At 39.9% G+C, this 16,703-nt stretch overlaps 1 protein-coding gene across 1 annotated transcript in view; it reads left to right on the top strand.

The window, feature by feature from the left end:
- The window catches only part of LOC148423138 (inactive phospholipase C-like protein 1), a 71,093-nt gene extending 54,628 nt beyond the window's left edge, over positions 1 to 16,465 (top strand). Inside the window, exons 6-12 of the mRNA XM_088415510.1 lie at positions 586 to 1,696; positions 2,992 to 3,168; positions 6,833 to 7,195; positions 8,718 to 8,921; positions 10,033 to 10,108; positions 10,281 to 10,390; positions 11,416 to 16,465. Of these exons, the coding sequence (XP_088271636.1) occupies positions 586 to 1,696; positions 2,992 to 3,168; positions 6,833 to 7,195; positions 8,718 to 8,921; positions 10,033 to 10,108; positions 10,281 to 10,390; positions 11,416 to 11,616 (2,242 nt within the window). The 3' untranslated portion in view covers positions 11,617 to 16,465. The remainder of the gene's footprint in view (positions 1 to 585; positions 1,697 to 2,991; positions 3,169 to 6,832; positions 7,196 to 8,717; positions 8,922 to 10,032; positions 10,109 to 10,280; positions 10,391 to 11,415) is intronic.
- Positions 16,466 to 16,703: the final 238 nt, after the last annotated feature.

The raw sequence follows: 16,703 nt of genomic DNA, 5'->3' as shown, positions 1-16,703 counted from the left end.
TAAATTGAAGTCGGGGCAATTATTATAATTTTTTTTTAATAATGTGGTCTATCTACCACCACAAGTTTAAATATGGCATTCTGACAATGTTGGGAATAGTGCATTACAAAAGTAATGTAAGTACTGTAAAGCATTACGGTTTTCTATAACGTGGTAGTGTAAGGCATTACACACCAAAAACTAGTAACGTTTTACTTCATACAAATGAAAGACTAGACTTTCCTGACTTTAAAGACTAAACGTACAATAACCAATGATCAAACCACACTGTAGTTAAAATGTGTTATTTAGCATTTTAACTTTAATAACTGCCATTCAAATGTAAAAAAAACAAATCGACCGGAGTAATAAATAGGTTTTCGGGGGAAAAGAGCAAAAAACCCAATGCCATTCCATAAATACACAGACGGTTCACTGTCTTCTTCCTGTGCTGACACATTCCACTTGTTGTTCTTTTGGAATACATTAGTCAAAAGGTTAACAAAATAGCTAAAAGATACCTAACTCTCTTGCCGTCTGCTTAAATTGTGATTGGAGATTCTAGTTTGGAAAATTATTCACTGAATCATTCGATTGTTTCCTCAGTACGTCATACAGGTCCTACCTTCTGGATGACCAGGTTCACGGCAGAGCAGACCTGGGTGGGCTGATTAAAGCCCTTCAGTCTGGTTGCCGGTGCTTGGAGCTCGGAGTAACTGATGGCCCGGAGGGCGAGCCTCTACTTGGGGTTGACTATGGTCCAGACATCCCTTGTCACCATCATCAGCATTACCACCACCACGCGCCTGTCACCATCCGTTCGGCTTTGGAGGTGGTCAACAAGTATGCCTTCCTGACCTCGCGGTACCCACTCCTGGTGTACTTATGTCATCGCTGCTCGCCAGGCCAGCAGCGTAAAATGGCACAGCACCTGAAGAAAGTGCTTGGTTCTCGGCTTTACACTCCGGAATCCCTACCAGTCAGCCTGGGGGGTCGAGCCACCACCTTACCCTCCCCTGAGCAGCTGAAGGGACGTGTCGTAATAGTGGGTAAGAAGCTCCCTCCGTATCATGAAGGATCTGATGGAGAAGTATCTGAGGAAGACGAAGAGATCGGCGGTGGGGGTCCTCTTGCCGGCCGGCGGATGACCATTCCGGGCGAGGAGGATCTGGGCGTGGTCCTGGTGGTGCCGCCACCCTCTCAACCGAGGAAACTCCGCCTACACAAAGAACTCTCTGACCTGGTGGCCATCGCTCGCACGGATAGTCGTCACTTTTACGCTCAACGAGCCCTTCACAAGCAGCACTCTCCTCCCAGCAGTCCTGGCTCTCCCGGCACTCCCTTGGTGAACGACACTGGACCCTACTGGACACTGTGCTCCCTTGGCGAGGGGGAGGCAGGCCGGCTGACCACAGAGAGCCCGGAAGACCTTGTCATGTTCACCAAGCGCACTTTAACCAGGGTGCGGCCCAGCTCGGTCCGCCTGGACTCCAGTAACCCCAACCCGCAGGGATACTGGAAAGGAGGCGTTCAGCTTGTAGCTTTAAACCAGCAGACGCCTGGAGCCATGTTGGACCTTCACAGAGGCCGCTTCTCTCAAAACGGAGGATGTGGTTATGTCCTGCGACCTGCTGTCATGAGGGACGAAGTGTCGTATTTCAGCGCCCATACTCATGGCTGCGTGCCGGGTGTGCCGCCGCAAACTCTTCGCATTAAGGTTTCTTTCCATTATCTATTTATTTCCATATTTCCTTAACTGTGTTCGCCGTGAATGTAAATGTGCCCCTCCCCTCTATATATGATTGAGTGGTGAAGAGGCCAGGGTGTATGCTGCCACTTACATGTCTCCCAACGTCAGATTGGATGAGATGTGGCTCATTGGTGTCCAAACTTTTTTTTTCAGAAAGAGACAAATTTGATTTGGTCAGGTGATAATTTGGGAGCGGACCATTATTTTATTTATTTATTTATTTTATTTTCTTAAATTAAAGATTTGAAATTTCTGCTGTTAGCTGGCAGCCAGTTCAGAGTGTCCCCTGCCTATTGCCGAAGTCAGCTGGGATAGGCACCAGCAAGCCTGCCACCCTTGTAAGAATAAGCGTCTAGAAAATGGATGGGTAGCAGTTTCAAACATTTTTCTGTTCATTTGAAACATTACATATATTGGCAAATAATTGTTCACAGTTTTAAATTTAAAAACAGGGAAATAAGTAACATTATTCACCAGAGATTACATTTCAAACATGAAATACCAGTGAAATACCAACTTATACCAGGGAAATTAGATAACTGTAATATTCACCAGTCCAGAGTTCATTTGAACTATGGCATATCTTGAAAATATATGTTCACTGAACTTTTACATTAAAAAAAAAAACAAGAAAATAAACCATCTTATTTAGAAGCTGTATGAGACCCAAATGAAACAAAATGGATTCACAGATTTGTATTTAGATGACTTTCCTGAATTCAAGAAGAAAATTCAGTGTAACCATGTTCCATTGTTATCAAGTTGTTATGCAATCAAAAACCGCCCCAAATGGCAAGCAAAACATGTACTATGTATTCAAAAGGAAATAATAAAAAAAATGACACGAAGGTGGGTTAAAACTATTTTATTGGAGCCAGGGTCCAGCTCATACACTCCTGTTTTCATACGTCACCATCGAGGAGCCACAAGATGCAGAGGATAGATACGTCAGACATCCCTTTATTTAAGATGGAGTTGGCAGCTCCTTGATGATCTTTGCACCTCGATATGCATTTAAGGCAATTGAGACACTCCTTAAAATGATGATGTAAAATCAATTTGGTTTCTATTTGATAGGAGGTGTTTAGCTGTCTGTCGTGGCATGTAGTGAGTGGTATGGGCACAGCGTTGATTTCACGGGCAGCCACTTTTTGTGGAAATACAGTCATTTCTAGTGTCCTTTCCGTCATTTCTAGTGTCCTTTCCTGTACATACAATCAAATCTCCCTGGTTTCCCTCTAATGTCATGTTCCGCCACACAGGTTATTAGTGCACACAACCTACCAAAACCTCAGGGATCTGGTGCCAAGGGAGAGGTCATTGACCCGTACGTGGTCCTGGAACTGCATGGAGTACCTGCCGACTGTGCAGAACAGCGCACACGCACTGCACTTCAGAACCAAGACGACCCTCTTTTTGATGAGACCTTTGAATTCCAAGTAAGAATTTGCTATAAAATGTGCGGATCTGTGTTTGAATTCATTTTACAAATATAATAAAAACAGGAACAGTCTGGGTTGCCCACAGAATTGTATTTAAACCTTATGATTCAGACACATTATTATTGTAGCGCTCCGAGTCTTTTTAAACATTTGAATTATTAGGAATATTAAAATACAATTGGCCAAGTTGTCTTCAGTCATCACAAAATCAAAATAGAGTTGTATAGGGTTAGGGTTTATATATATATATATATATATATATATATATATATATATATATATATATATATATATATATATATATATATATATATATATATATATATATACTGTATGTGTGTGTGTGTGTTTCTGCTGAGTCTATTGTTCAACTTTTTAAAATTACGCTGTTGACGGTAGCCAGTTCTTTGCTTTTGAGGTTATAAGTCCATAATTATACTGCCAATTACGCGACCCATAAATTACTGTACTGCCTTTAGTTGGACTCCAGATGCAAGCCCCAAGTTCCATTTCATTTGTAGAGATGTGAAGAAGGCATGGACTTTTCAGTTGTTTTGCCCTTTGTGCCTTGTACATCAAGAGAAAATTACCAGCAATCATGTTGTGCCATAATTTATGTGTTGCCATGGTTACCACTTGATACTTCTTCAAGACACAACCTCAGATGGCTTTGCTGAGTGCTTTCTGATCATTACAAATACATTTCTGGTTGCACTTATCTTTTGAGACACTAAGCTAAAAACACAAATTTTCAGAAACAATTCGCCATAGTTTCTAACATATATCCAAACTGCCACTCTTGAGACCGACCGACTGAAGTAATGTCTGTCTTCCAATTCGAATTTACCAATTTGAGTGCCTGGATTCTGCATGCTTGTCGAGGTAGTGGGGATTTGTGGCCCTAAGCACAGGGAAGCAGGTAGGTCTTTGTAATCAAAATAATAGTAAAGTTGAAAAAAGAAAGCCTACAAAGTGAACAAAATAAAGTCAAGAAATAAACTTACGACAGAAAATGGGGAAATGAGACTTAAGAAAAACAGGAATGTAATTATGGCGACTACGAGGGGGTGACAGACTATGCAGCCAACAACAGAACTACAGTGACCTCAAACTACACTGACCGGATGAGAACTGAACGGAAACAGGAAACTAAATACAATCCAAACTGATGAGAAATCGATGAACACCTGAACAAGACAGTGGCTCAGGGAGCTTATTGGCTAACACAGGGGAGCGGGTTGACGAGGACAGGCAATCCAATCAACAAGACACTGTCAAGGGACAAGAAAAGCACGAACAACTAGGAACTAAACAAAAACCAACACAAACCCAAGACATGAAAGGTACAAAAATCACAGATACCAAGACATAACACTGAACAGACGTGCTTGCTCCTACTTGCATCCGCTTAAATGTATCTATGGTGCCAACTGATTTTCACCAATCTACATCAGTTACATTGACTATATATAATCACGTCAAGTACAAAGCTCATTTCCCATGACTGCAGCATTATTGTTGGTTACTGCTTGCTCTAAATGAAGAACATGGTACTCAAGTAGGCTGAATTGCCTCTGACCATTTTCTATGTGACTCAACATTGCCACATTGTATTAAATGTCACAGAGCTATTCTATTCATCCAAAAGACTAAAGTGAGACTACACACGCATGCACATACATGCACACACACAGTCTGGAAGGGTTGCCTGTCTGGTTTATCCATGCTTGAAGCACTATGTTGTACTCACTATCCCCAAATCACACTCTCAAACTTGGAAAAAAAATAAAATCGAAAAAAGCACATAAAGCACACAGTAAATTACACTTTCTACATGACTGGATATACAGTACTGTAGTTCCTGTTCAACCATATGAATAATATGTGATGGCGAAGATGGAATTTGAAATGTTAACCACCGGAGGAAATGGAAGTTGATGTGGCCTGAGGTTGCTGGATGCTCAGCACATGAGAAACACAACTGAGAAACACAACTGATTTTATTAGTTAAATATGTTAATTAATTCAATACTTAATTCAATGAGATGCTATTGTAATTTTAATCAGCTGGAAATATAACTAGCTTGTAGATCAATGTATCGCGGCTAATGACGAGCATGTGTTTTACTTAAGTTTTATCATCAGCGATTAACTCGTTTTTACATTAGATGACACTTAAGGAGAAAAAAAAGCACATTGCTTATACTTTGTGGGGAATACGTTCTAAACCTACTAGTAATCTTTAAAAACGTGCCATGAACTTTTTTTTTTTTAAAAATACTGGTAGTTTTTAATATATAAAAACAAACTTTTTTTTGAATAAAACACACTTTTATTTGAATTTTGTTCAAATTCCTTGTTCTCATGACCTCACAGCTCAGAAATAGAAGACATTTGTATAATATCACTTTGAAGAATCAAAAATATGACTTAATAAAAGGCAATTCATGCTTGCTACAATCTGTTTGTTCTTGTCTTGTAAAATTTAGACGTAAAAAAAGACAATTAAGCATTAACTTAAAACACTACAAGTTGACCCAATCCAATAAAGCGTCAATAAACAGAAGTTTGCCAGCTTGATGCTACATTACGGAAATGATGCTACAGGTTAGAGTAATTCTAATCCTAAAGTTACAACTTAAATAATCATGTAGCAGCAACATATACAAAAAGAGCATACATCAACAACACAAGACATACTGCCGTAGTGTGCAAATCTAAATTTACAGTAAAACGCATTAAAAATGTTGCTTGAAAATCCACGTTATAGCAGGAGTGTGTCAATGACAAACCATAATATACAGCATTACTGTATGTAGGGTATGTATATTCCACACAGTATATAGTAGAACTGTGGATTATTTTAAAAATAACGACTTGTATTTGTACAGTAGGTGAAATTCCACCTCTGAAACGACACAGAACAGTGATTACTCTTTTTCATCCACTCAAAGTTACGTTTCCGGCCTACTTGCTGTATTTTTACAGATTCCTGCTGCCTTATTAGTGCTAAGGCTTCCTAGGAAATGTGTGAAATTTATTATTGCAAGCCTGCGTGTTGAGCGGTGGGACATGTCTTTTATTATAGGGTGTAATTAAAGTAGATCCTCCTCGATGGCTTGGCAAGTGACATCTCATAACAGGAAACTGTTTGAGCCCCTATGTAGCTCAGTTTTGTGATACACTCTGAACGCTCAATGAAGCTTTTTTTTTCTGTGTTGAAGTGTTGAAGGTGAGCTTACACTGTCCTTATTGCTCCTCAGGGACATGGTTTAGGTTGATTATTTTGTTAAAGTATGCACTGCCTGTACTTCAGGGGTGCTCAATGCATTGCCCACGATCGACGCGTTGACCACTTAGCTATTGTTGGTTGCATGACATTGCAACCAATTTTGAAGGATTGGCTTGTTTCCTCACAACGTTTCACTTTTACTCTACTACTACTTTTACTATATTACTATACTATACTATACACTTTACTATACAGTGGCTTGACGGGCAGCGCATTGTCCATATGTCTCGTTGCGCTTTAACAAAAATAAACAGATCTTGTCCCATTAGCTACTACAGTTTTCAAACTTGGAGGCGATGCAACGTTATAAAAGGAATAAAAATTTTGTCTTGAGTCATTTTTTGACTCACCCTTTTCCTCCTTCTACAGGTGAATATGCCAGAGCTTGCCCTTCTTCGTTTCGTCGTGCTGGACGACGACTATATCGGAGACGACTTCATCGGTCAGTTCAGCATTGCATTCGATTGCCTTCAGTCCGGCTACCGCAACGTGCCCTTGCTGGGCCTGATGGGGGAGCCCTTACCCCACGCCAGTCTCTTTCTCCATGTTGCCGTCACCAACCGACGCGGGGGTGGCAAGGCCCACCGCAGGGGTCTGTCGGTGAGGCGGGTGGGCCGACGCGGGCGCGAATATGTCACCTTGAGGAACACGGGCATCAAGGCGGTGGATGAGACCTTCAAACTGGCCAGTGCACCCCTAAAAGAAGTCATGGACCTGCGGGAAGAAGCTCAGGTACAGCTTACTATCATTAGTCTACTTCACTGGGTGCAAGTGTACCCCAAAAATAACCCGTGAGAGGCAAAATCCGGTCAGCTTTAAATATATATATATATATATATATATATATATATATATATATATATATATATATATATATATATATATATATATATATATATATATATATATATATATATATATATATATATATATATATATAACGGGGATCAGGAATACCCCCGGAATAAGTGAATTTGTCGCACACGGTCTTTCTCATAAGATGGATTCACATGTACAAAAGCTCTACAGGCCCTTACTCATGACTAGACTTTTGCTGGAGGTTTTGACAGGGATTTCTGATGGGCAAGTAACATGGTGGACTTGGTTGGGCATGAAGTCATGCATGAATTAAGGCTATAGTTTTTGTCGAACACAAGTTCGGCGTCAGTCGCTTCATCTCATTAAGAGCGATTTGAATGTTGGCCAGGCGTGTCGCGATACTATATCCATGCCAATATTCCTTTAGGGCAGTGCGTGTCCATTATATGTTGCCAAGCCCCTCCAGGAAGGAGGACAACTTTCATGTTTTAGCAGTACATTTTTGTTGTGACACGTTAAAAATGAGCCCTAACAACAATTCAAACATTGTTGCTGCTATCAAAGAATCGCAACCCTATCAAATTGCTTCCTGGGAGCCAGTCAAAACGGGCGTATACAAATTAAGCACCATAATCTCTTGTGCCATTGCCGGAGCACACATATATTCCTTTTGCGCTTCAGGGTTCCTGCCAGCAAGTGGTGATGTGGCTTAAGCGCTTAAGCGTCTGCGTAAGGTTGGCTTTTAATACCTTGCCGTCACATGATCAAACCCCGTCTGTGACATCTATTCAGTTTTCGTTGTTTTTTCCTTTTGCTTACAATATCTTGAAAACAAGTAGTAGTTGAGAAGCAGACGCTTTGTTTCACGTATTTATTGATGAACAGAACAGAAATGTGCCAACATGGTTTTTCTCCTGATGCCCCGTATTTTCCCCCATATTCAAACATGCATTTGATGTCAATTGGACACTCTCCATTATCCTTAAGTGTGTTTGTGTGAGTGAATGTGAGTCTATATGTGTCCTGCGACTGACTGGCAATCGGTTCAGGATTCAAGGTGTAGCCTGCCCAATGCCCAATGTATGAAGAGATGGATGGATGAAAAATTACATAATGACCCAATGTAAAAAAAAAAAAAAAAAAAGCGGTGGAGGACTTCTTAGCATATATTAATTGCAGCAACACTGGAAACTTTCACCTTTCCACCACTCACCCACCTGTTTTAACACACGCACATACACACGCTGTGAGCTCATCTGCAGCAAGTCCATCATTCATCACGCCTCCATTGCTGAAAATCACACATGCTCACACTCACACAAAGGTGGCATGTGGTATTCATCGAGTCTGGTCAAGCCAAGTCTGCTCTCATCGAGCCGCGACTTTTTTTTTTTGTGTGTGATTGATATTATTCATATTTTGGTGTTGCTTTCAGGGCACCATCGCCTGTTTCAAAGAGCAGTGTGGGCTCCCCACAGTGGCTAAACTCAAGCAGTGCATCCAGAGCTTGGCCACCAGGCTGCAGAGCCCAGAGGGCACCATGGGGGCCACTATGGTGCTCAAGGAAGGCTACCCGTGTCTGGAAGCTCTCGTCAGTGTGTCTGAGCCTACCCGCAAGCTGCTCTCTGCGTATGACACGGTCAGTACAAAAGTCAACTTTTCCTGTGTTTACATTGTTCTTTTTTTTTTTTTTTTTTTTTTTGAGCGAGTGAAAGAGGCTTCAGTTTTTGAAACATGATGATTTACGGTTATCCAGTGCATCTCAATTATATTTTATTTCTCAAATTTTATATTTTACAACCCCCCCCCCCCCCCCCAGGAAAGAGAAAAGAGTTTGCGCCCCCCATGCTACACCGACCATAAAGAAGATTATCATCTATAAAAATTGAATAACTAAAACTATCCTTTTTAACATTGACACAAGGAAAAAGCAATATAAAAAACTTTCAAAAACTGTTAACTACTTTTTTTTTAACAGTATTTTATACACGGAATAGGTAAAGAAAAATACCCAAGTGCATCAAAGTGCCTGGAAAAAAAACAGATGCCAATCTTTTTTTTTTTTTTTTAATCCCACGTCACATGACTAAAACAAATCCTTTTCCCTGGGGTCATTCGTGGCCCCCCGGCATCGCCCCCCTATTTGAGAAACACTGCTCCAATCTAATGAATTGTCATATAAGCTAATTAATCCAAAACACCATTTTGCCTTAGTACAATGTGTGAATACATTCCATCCAGCGTTGTTATTAGACCAAAAAAAGTGCGACACTGCGACACCTCCCACGGGCCGACACTCTATAATGGTATAACGTCAAGTTGCAGTGCTTACACACACACACGCGCACACACACACACTGGTGTGGCATCGGGTATGTAGAGACACTTGATGACATGCGTGAAGCAGTCACCCACACGCCTCATCAAGCTAACGCATCCCAGGCGTCCAGCTGCTCCCTCTCCATCCCAGGATGCCTCCCTCCCACCTGTGTCACCACTCGGTTGTTACACCTACACACATTGTCATACATGCTGGCTTAATTTGATCGAACTTCATTTTAAAAAAGCTATTAGCATCTGCTTAGCCTAAGTATTAAAGCGGAACTAAAGCCCAAATGATATGTTCTATCTGCCCCTGCTAGTCTAGGTAGAGATCATTTCTGAAAAGCCTTCTCATCAAGTTAAATCATTGGGATTTTTTTTTCTTTGTGAATGTGAAACAGCTACTGAATATTTTTGGGGGGTTTCAGATGATTGCAGCCCAGAAACAGTTGATTGAAAATGCTGATGGCGTTCAGGAGAGGATTGCTCAGGTGCAGAAAGAAGGTAAAGATGAAAATGCTCACTTTTGATGAACACTGAGAGGTATTCATTTCCCAATATATTTAGCATTATGTTTGTAGTTTGAAGCAGTGTACAACTGCAACGTAATGAGAGCTCATTTTGAATCATTTAGATCACTGAACAAATTACCAAATTGTATCTGTGTGTTTTAAAGGCATGCAATTCCACGAAGATCTGTCTCGGTTGGCGGAGAAGGAAGGAATGAAAGGACGTAAGCTAAACAAAGCTGTAGAAAGTTTTACCTGGAATGTCACTGTGCTCAAGGTACAGCAAATATACAGAAAACACATACACTACTCAACATTTCAATTCAAGTATTTTGTTCTAATTGGACTGTGACTGTCAATATTGAATTTTTAACAAATGATTATCCTATCATCAAATAATCAAGTAATCTACTCCCTCCAGTTTTTTTTTTACTAAGGTTGAATGTGACTTGACTTTTTTATAATCAATTAGGGTTGAACATCATTACACCCGCACACATACAAGGTATGAAATTTCGACTTAACGAACTCAAGCTGTCCAAGAAACATACAATACTGACAGAGATAAGATTATATGGGGGCGGGTCATGGAGGAAAAAGAAAACAAGTCTTTAGCCATGCTCCAACCAGAGAGCATGAACAATTATGTCCAGGAGAAAGAGTCCTGATAACAGTTGTTTTGTGAGCAGGTTGACAAACAATGTGGTTTCAAGGCCGAGGAACCCTTAGCATGAGATTCTGAATGGTGCTTCAAAAAGCCGAATTAGTAATCAGTTCCTTTGAGGCGAAACGGCAACTTTTCTGCGATGACAACTGATTCTACAACCGCAGTCAAGTTGCGGTTGGATCCGGCGGCTTGGGAACCACCCGCCTGGGAAGCTTGACAACTCCAATAAGGTGTATCTTTGTGATCGAAAATCCAGTATTGTAGTCCTTCTCCATGTCCTCTTCGGACAAGATCGATAGACACACTGCTTTCACCTGAATTGCCGATTGAATTGGATTTGGACCAAGATAAATGTCTTGTTTTATAACCAGTATTAAATTTATTATGTTCTTCTGTTCCACATTTCAATCAAGGGACTGCAATGCCAAATTTTTACTTGAATTCAAGCTGTATTTCGCAAATAGTGTAATGAGTGTATTTATTGTGAAGGTGTGAGGATAAGCTTTTTATCAGATCCACTCAGCAGCCCCTTTATTAGGTACATTTGTACAGTCAAATTATAGCAATTATATTCCGCCTTTACAAATCCTGCACTGCAGCATTTGTTAATTACTTTATTTTTCTGTTTGCTCTAGGGTCAGAGCGACCTGCTTCGTGGAGCCAAGATGGATTCCCTGGATGCCCTGAGGCAGGTGGCACTGGCCTGTGAGGCTTCTGGACTCACCACGCCATCATCCAACCCCTCTTCATCCACTTTCGCCGCGGCCGAGCTTCACTACACCTCTCATGACTTTAGCAGGCGCCGAAGCAGCACGCAGAGCAACGGACGCATCTGATGTCGTTTTTGCCGAGTGGGATGTATCCCTTGATCCGGTGCAGTAAGAGTCTGCTCTGTCAGAGACTTACGGTGGTTTGAATTGAAGAGAGGCCTTTCCCGAATGATGCAAAATCGCTGCTTTATTTTTGACAGAACATTAAGGCTCTTTTCCCCCTCACACAGAATGTCAATGAGGCAAAGGAGGCAGCAACTGAAATTGACATGTGGAACATGCTAAAGGTGCTTTCGCTACATGTGATGTAGTTTTAGAATGGTAGTAAATTCAAGCTGATAGAGTGTATCCTGCTTCATAAGGTGGTTTTATGGACGGGGGTCGCAATTGAAAAAAAAAATGCGTGATTTGTCAACGTCAAATGGCAGACCAAACACTTTTACTGATCACAGAAGAAATAGTCTGGGATTTTAATTAAATATTGTATTTAATATAAAGATTCTTAGTTGATTCAAAATGTCACAGATGCAGATGTAATATAGAATTTGTAAGCATTTAAATTACAGTAGTGGAGACTATATAGATTTTATTTAATTTATTTATCAAATTATAGGCTGTGCTGTCCTGAGTTTATGTTTGTGGATTCAAGTCCCCAACTTCTAATTATTATATTTTTGTTAATGTATTCTTTTGGGTTTTTTTTAATTTAGAAACTCTAGAAACTGTCACAAAAAAGAACCCAGCCGTCATTTTTGAATAGTTGATTTAAAAACTTTACGCTTTCTATTTTCATAAGAAGCTTAGTCTTATTGGATTTTCTGGTTTCATATGATGGATTTTAATTTCCTGCTATATTTGGGGTGTTTTCGCCTCTCCTGCATTAATTCAATAACATCCTGTCATTTCATGATCACATTACTTAAATGAAGTGTGCACACAGCATTTATAAGCAGCCGATTCGATTCAAGGTTCAGGTTGTTAGGTGGCCTTTGGTTCTTGTCACGTTAACTCTTTGAGAGATTGAAATGCGAGGATGGGTAATTGGAGAGGTTGTTTGTTGGAAGACGTACAGTAGATGTGTGGATCAGATGACCCCATTTCCTGTGACATGTACGACAGGGTGTAAATCAGTAACACGCTGTATGTCGTGATGTAGCAATAACCATAGAAATATGGATTAAAAAGATATAATGGGGTGTTGTGTCCTAATCAAACACATTGACTCTTTGAATGTGTGAAAACATCAACTGCATGTTGATGATGTTTAACTTTGGCCTTGTCACTGTAAATGTGGGTTTTCTTTGTATTACGTCGTCCTTTAACCCAAACTTCTTGATTCTTGGTATCTGTATATTTTTAATCCCTGCGGTATGTGCATTTAGAGAAAATTCAAATCCCACACATGAAGGAGTCCAGATTTGAATCCATAACAGTGAGGGTTTTGCCTTATCCGGCAATGGAACAAAACGGGTTTATGTTGGTCTCCTGTTATGTTCTGCTGAGGCAGTCAAGACCTTGGAAGCTAGAGAGACTGCCGTAGAAATCAAAACAAAGTAAACGGCAAGAGTTAAGCTCGAGACTCTTAGCAATGAACAGATGGTAAAAGTAATTCCGTCCCTTCGAGTTTGTTGCTTAGACGGGCTGCTGTAGAAATCAAAACAATGTAAATGCCTAGGCAACAAAGTTTAACCACAGTCAAATACGTCTTCAAAAGACATTTTCATCTCTGTCTCTGTTGACCTCCTTACCTTGTCGACGATATTGACATCAATGATGCATCCGCTCCCGTAAAACAAACCACAGTATTATCTTTCCAGGTCTGCTTCACTTGGTCACTGAAATGTGGAGAAGGCCCCTCAGGCTATTCAGTACATACAGTATATCACTGTACATGCGGCGGCATGGCAAAATGAGACTTTTCCTCAGGTCATGGCGGCGTTAGGTTTTAGTAATTAAGTCTGACCTAGTTCAAATCGCTGTGACCGTGGCTCAGACGGTAGAATGGGTTGAACAGCAAACCAAGGGTCTGCTGCTCAAATCCCACTCTGTCTGAGTCATGGGTCCTTTTGCAAGACATTTCAGCCACCTTTCCAGTGTTTGGTCGGAGGGACCATAGGCGCCCGCCTCAGTCAGTCTACCCTAAGCCAGCTGTGGCCGCACTACACTGTTCTCGTCTCCATCTCCGGCAATTTTAAGATGAGTATTTAGCGTTGATTTCCCTGCTGATCGCAAATCATTAGTCAGCACATTTGCATGTTGCCTTTGGAGTCTGGGCCTTGTGTAAGATATTTTGTTTTCACCAGGGTTCTAGCTGAGTGAGTTTTGGTGTCTGAGGAACCTCTAAGGAACGTTTGCTAGTTAAACTTTTCATGATTTACTTTGATGCAATGGTTACAAATACACAAGTCCGTTGCAATAAATTGGGAAATTGGGTAAAACTGAATTGATTTCAGTAGCTCAATTTAAATGGAGGGAATTTTTTTCTTGATGCATATAGCCTAAACCTGGCGAAATTCTGCGAGTAAATGAAACCCTCCCAAAAAATACTTACTGTACAAGATGCTACAAGATGATGACACAGCAGTACTATTGTGGAAATTAAACTCCTGGTATACTTAAGCAGTTCCTTTGCGTGGGGACCTCACTTGACGGTGGCAAAGTAGTAATCATGTCTAAACGAAGCTCCTGAACTTTCTTCAATATTGCGTGCATTAACGATTACAGTAATTAACGAATGACTTTGGCACTAAGATGGCGCCAAAATCATTCATTTATTAATTTGACTTCAGCACACAACATCAAATGGTTGAGGTTTTCAGGATAATACAGGATTAGTTTAAAAAAAGAAAATCCTCAAATAGGTGAATTTGCAAATGCGGAACTACAGTACACAGCTGCACACTTTAAAAACAACTGGGTTAAAAATAACCCATACTATTTACCATTTTGGAGGGGTTGTTTTGTACAAAAGAATTCAATTTGGGCTTCATCCCAATTCCTCATTTAGTACCAAAGATTTTTGGGGTTATTTGTTTTTGACTTAAAGTTTTGAGATAAATGAATAACCCAATAAATTGTGTCAGCTTCTTTTCGATTCAGCACTTAGAGTGTGCGGCTGTTTAAAAAAAAAAAAAAAAACCTTCTTTGCAAATCAAATTACTTGAGAGGTCTCAGAATGTAATGTAGAATATTAGAATTTTCCTTTGTATTTTAACTTTACTCTGAATGATACAAACAACACTTTTGCCTTAGATGACAGGTCTGCAGCTAACAAATCCCAATTCATTTGAAGCTGAGACATTGTGTAGCTTATTTATGATTAAATGCGCTACAAAGACAAGTTCAAAAACCATTTTTGGTTTTGTTCACAAAACTACATAAAGCAAAGCTACAAACGTTTTTGTGGGATAACAAGCACACATTATAAGGTGGAATCAACACGACTACTGCAGCCTACTAGGGCCATCTAATGAGAGAGAAAACACTCAGTAGCAACTGGAAGATGCAAGGATGACACACAAAGTGCAAATAGTGTATTAAAATAGAGTGGATGGACTATTTTGGCAAATTAAAGATGAGACACAGAAATGGGAACACCGGCTTGTCATCGAACTTTATTATATGGCTAATTTAACCCCATAAGTACCTCAAAGTTGGACACTGGAGGTACACTTTCATTTTAGAACATCATTTTTGCAAATATTCATACATTGTATCACACATGTATCAATCTTTTAATGTTATTATGGCTCCTAGATGATGACATCCCTAACTGATTTGCAGTTGTACATTGCAAGTCCATCCATCTGTTTTCTAAAGCCGCTTATTTTCACAAGGTTCGCTAGTTTACTGGTGCCTATTCCAGCTGACTTCAGGCAGTAGACGGAAGACAACTGATATTTGGTTGCTAGGCAATTGCAGGGCACACAGGAACAAACGACTACTCTACCTGCAGTTAATTCACGTCGTTAACCTACCAGTTGACTAGGAACACCCATGGCTAAAGCCAAATTATGGCATGGTTATGGCACCTGATTGTCTGCACTATTATTTGAATTTTAATTGCGATCACCGTATTGGCTCCTATGATTAGTTAAGCTCATCCTCTTTGATATTAAGATTTAAAAAGTCAGGCACTTTTTTTTAATTACAAGTCAAATCAATCATTTTGTCATCCTACCACCAGGAGGCAATGTTTCCCAAATGTTTGTATGACAAAAGTGTATGCTTTCTCACACTAAAAAAAAAAAAATCTGATTTTTGAATCACTTGAGGAACAAGAAACTAGTCACTGCCATGCTCAGTTCGAGGTAACCTAAATATCCTGCAGATCCTCAGCAAACAACCGCTAAATTTGGACTCTGACTGTTGATTAATTTTTAATTCATTTTCTGGATCAACATTCGGAGCAGCGACGTTGCGTTTAGGTGTTTGCATTGCCCATGTGTCTTAAACTTGAGGACCTCTCTGTGCTCTCTACTGTGTGTGATGCTACTTATCTTTGTAGGCGTGTGGTCAACAGCACTTTACGTCTTTACAACATTTGTGTTGTTATGAATACGTAAATATGTTAAGTGTAATTGTATCTTTCATTGTGATTTTAACCGTTGAAAATGTATTACAGTGCCGCATACAGTATGTGGCGTCACCAATGGCTATGATGGATTTGACGTTTGACCCATTTGTTTCTAAAATGTTGTAACATATACTGTACGTTTATTTTGTTTAAGATAAAGTAAGGATTCAAATATATGACATATTTATTGCTGTTTATTTTAAAGATATGAATAAATACAATTAATAACTAAGTGGACATTGCTTTGATTTTAAAAAGCTATTGTGTTTTCTATCTCACAGGAATTGTAATGTAACAAACATGTATTCCCGGCTTAATAAAGTGATCTTTTTATGACAACATTTTGTGTTTGACTATGCCTTCCATCTTGAATTTATGAATGTCAGTACTTATAAACAAAAGCAATTTCTTCAACTCATCAACATCATAGAGAAGGCGTCTTTTTTTGTCACGGCCCGTTAAACATACATAGCTCAATAAATTGATGGATGACTAGTTTTGACATTAGACGTTTTGATTATGGTTCATACATTGTATTTAGGTCACTGATGCGTTTCATAACAAGGCACGATTTATC

Source organism: Hippichthys cyanospilos, chromosome 5 (assembly GCF_059441005.1).
Source record: "Hippichthys cyanospilos isolate Australia breed blue-spotted pipefish chromosome 5, RoL_Hcya_1.0, whole genome shotgun sequence".
Lineage (NCBI taxonomy): Eukaryota > Metazoa > Chordata > Actinopteri > Syngnathiformes > Syngnathidae > Hippichthys > Hippichthys cyanospilos.
Note: the sequence above shows the minus strand (reverse complement) of the source record. Positions and strands in the feature narration are given on the sequence as shown.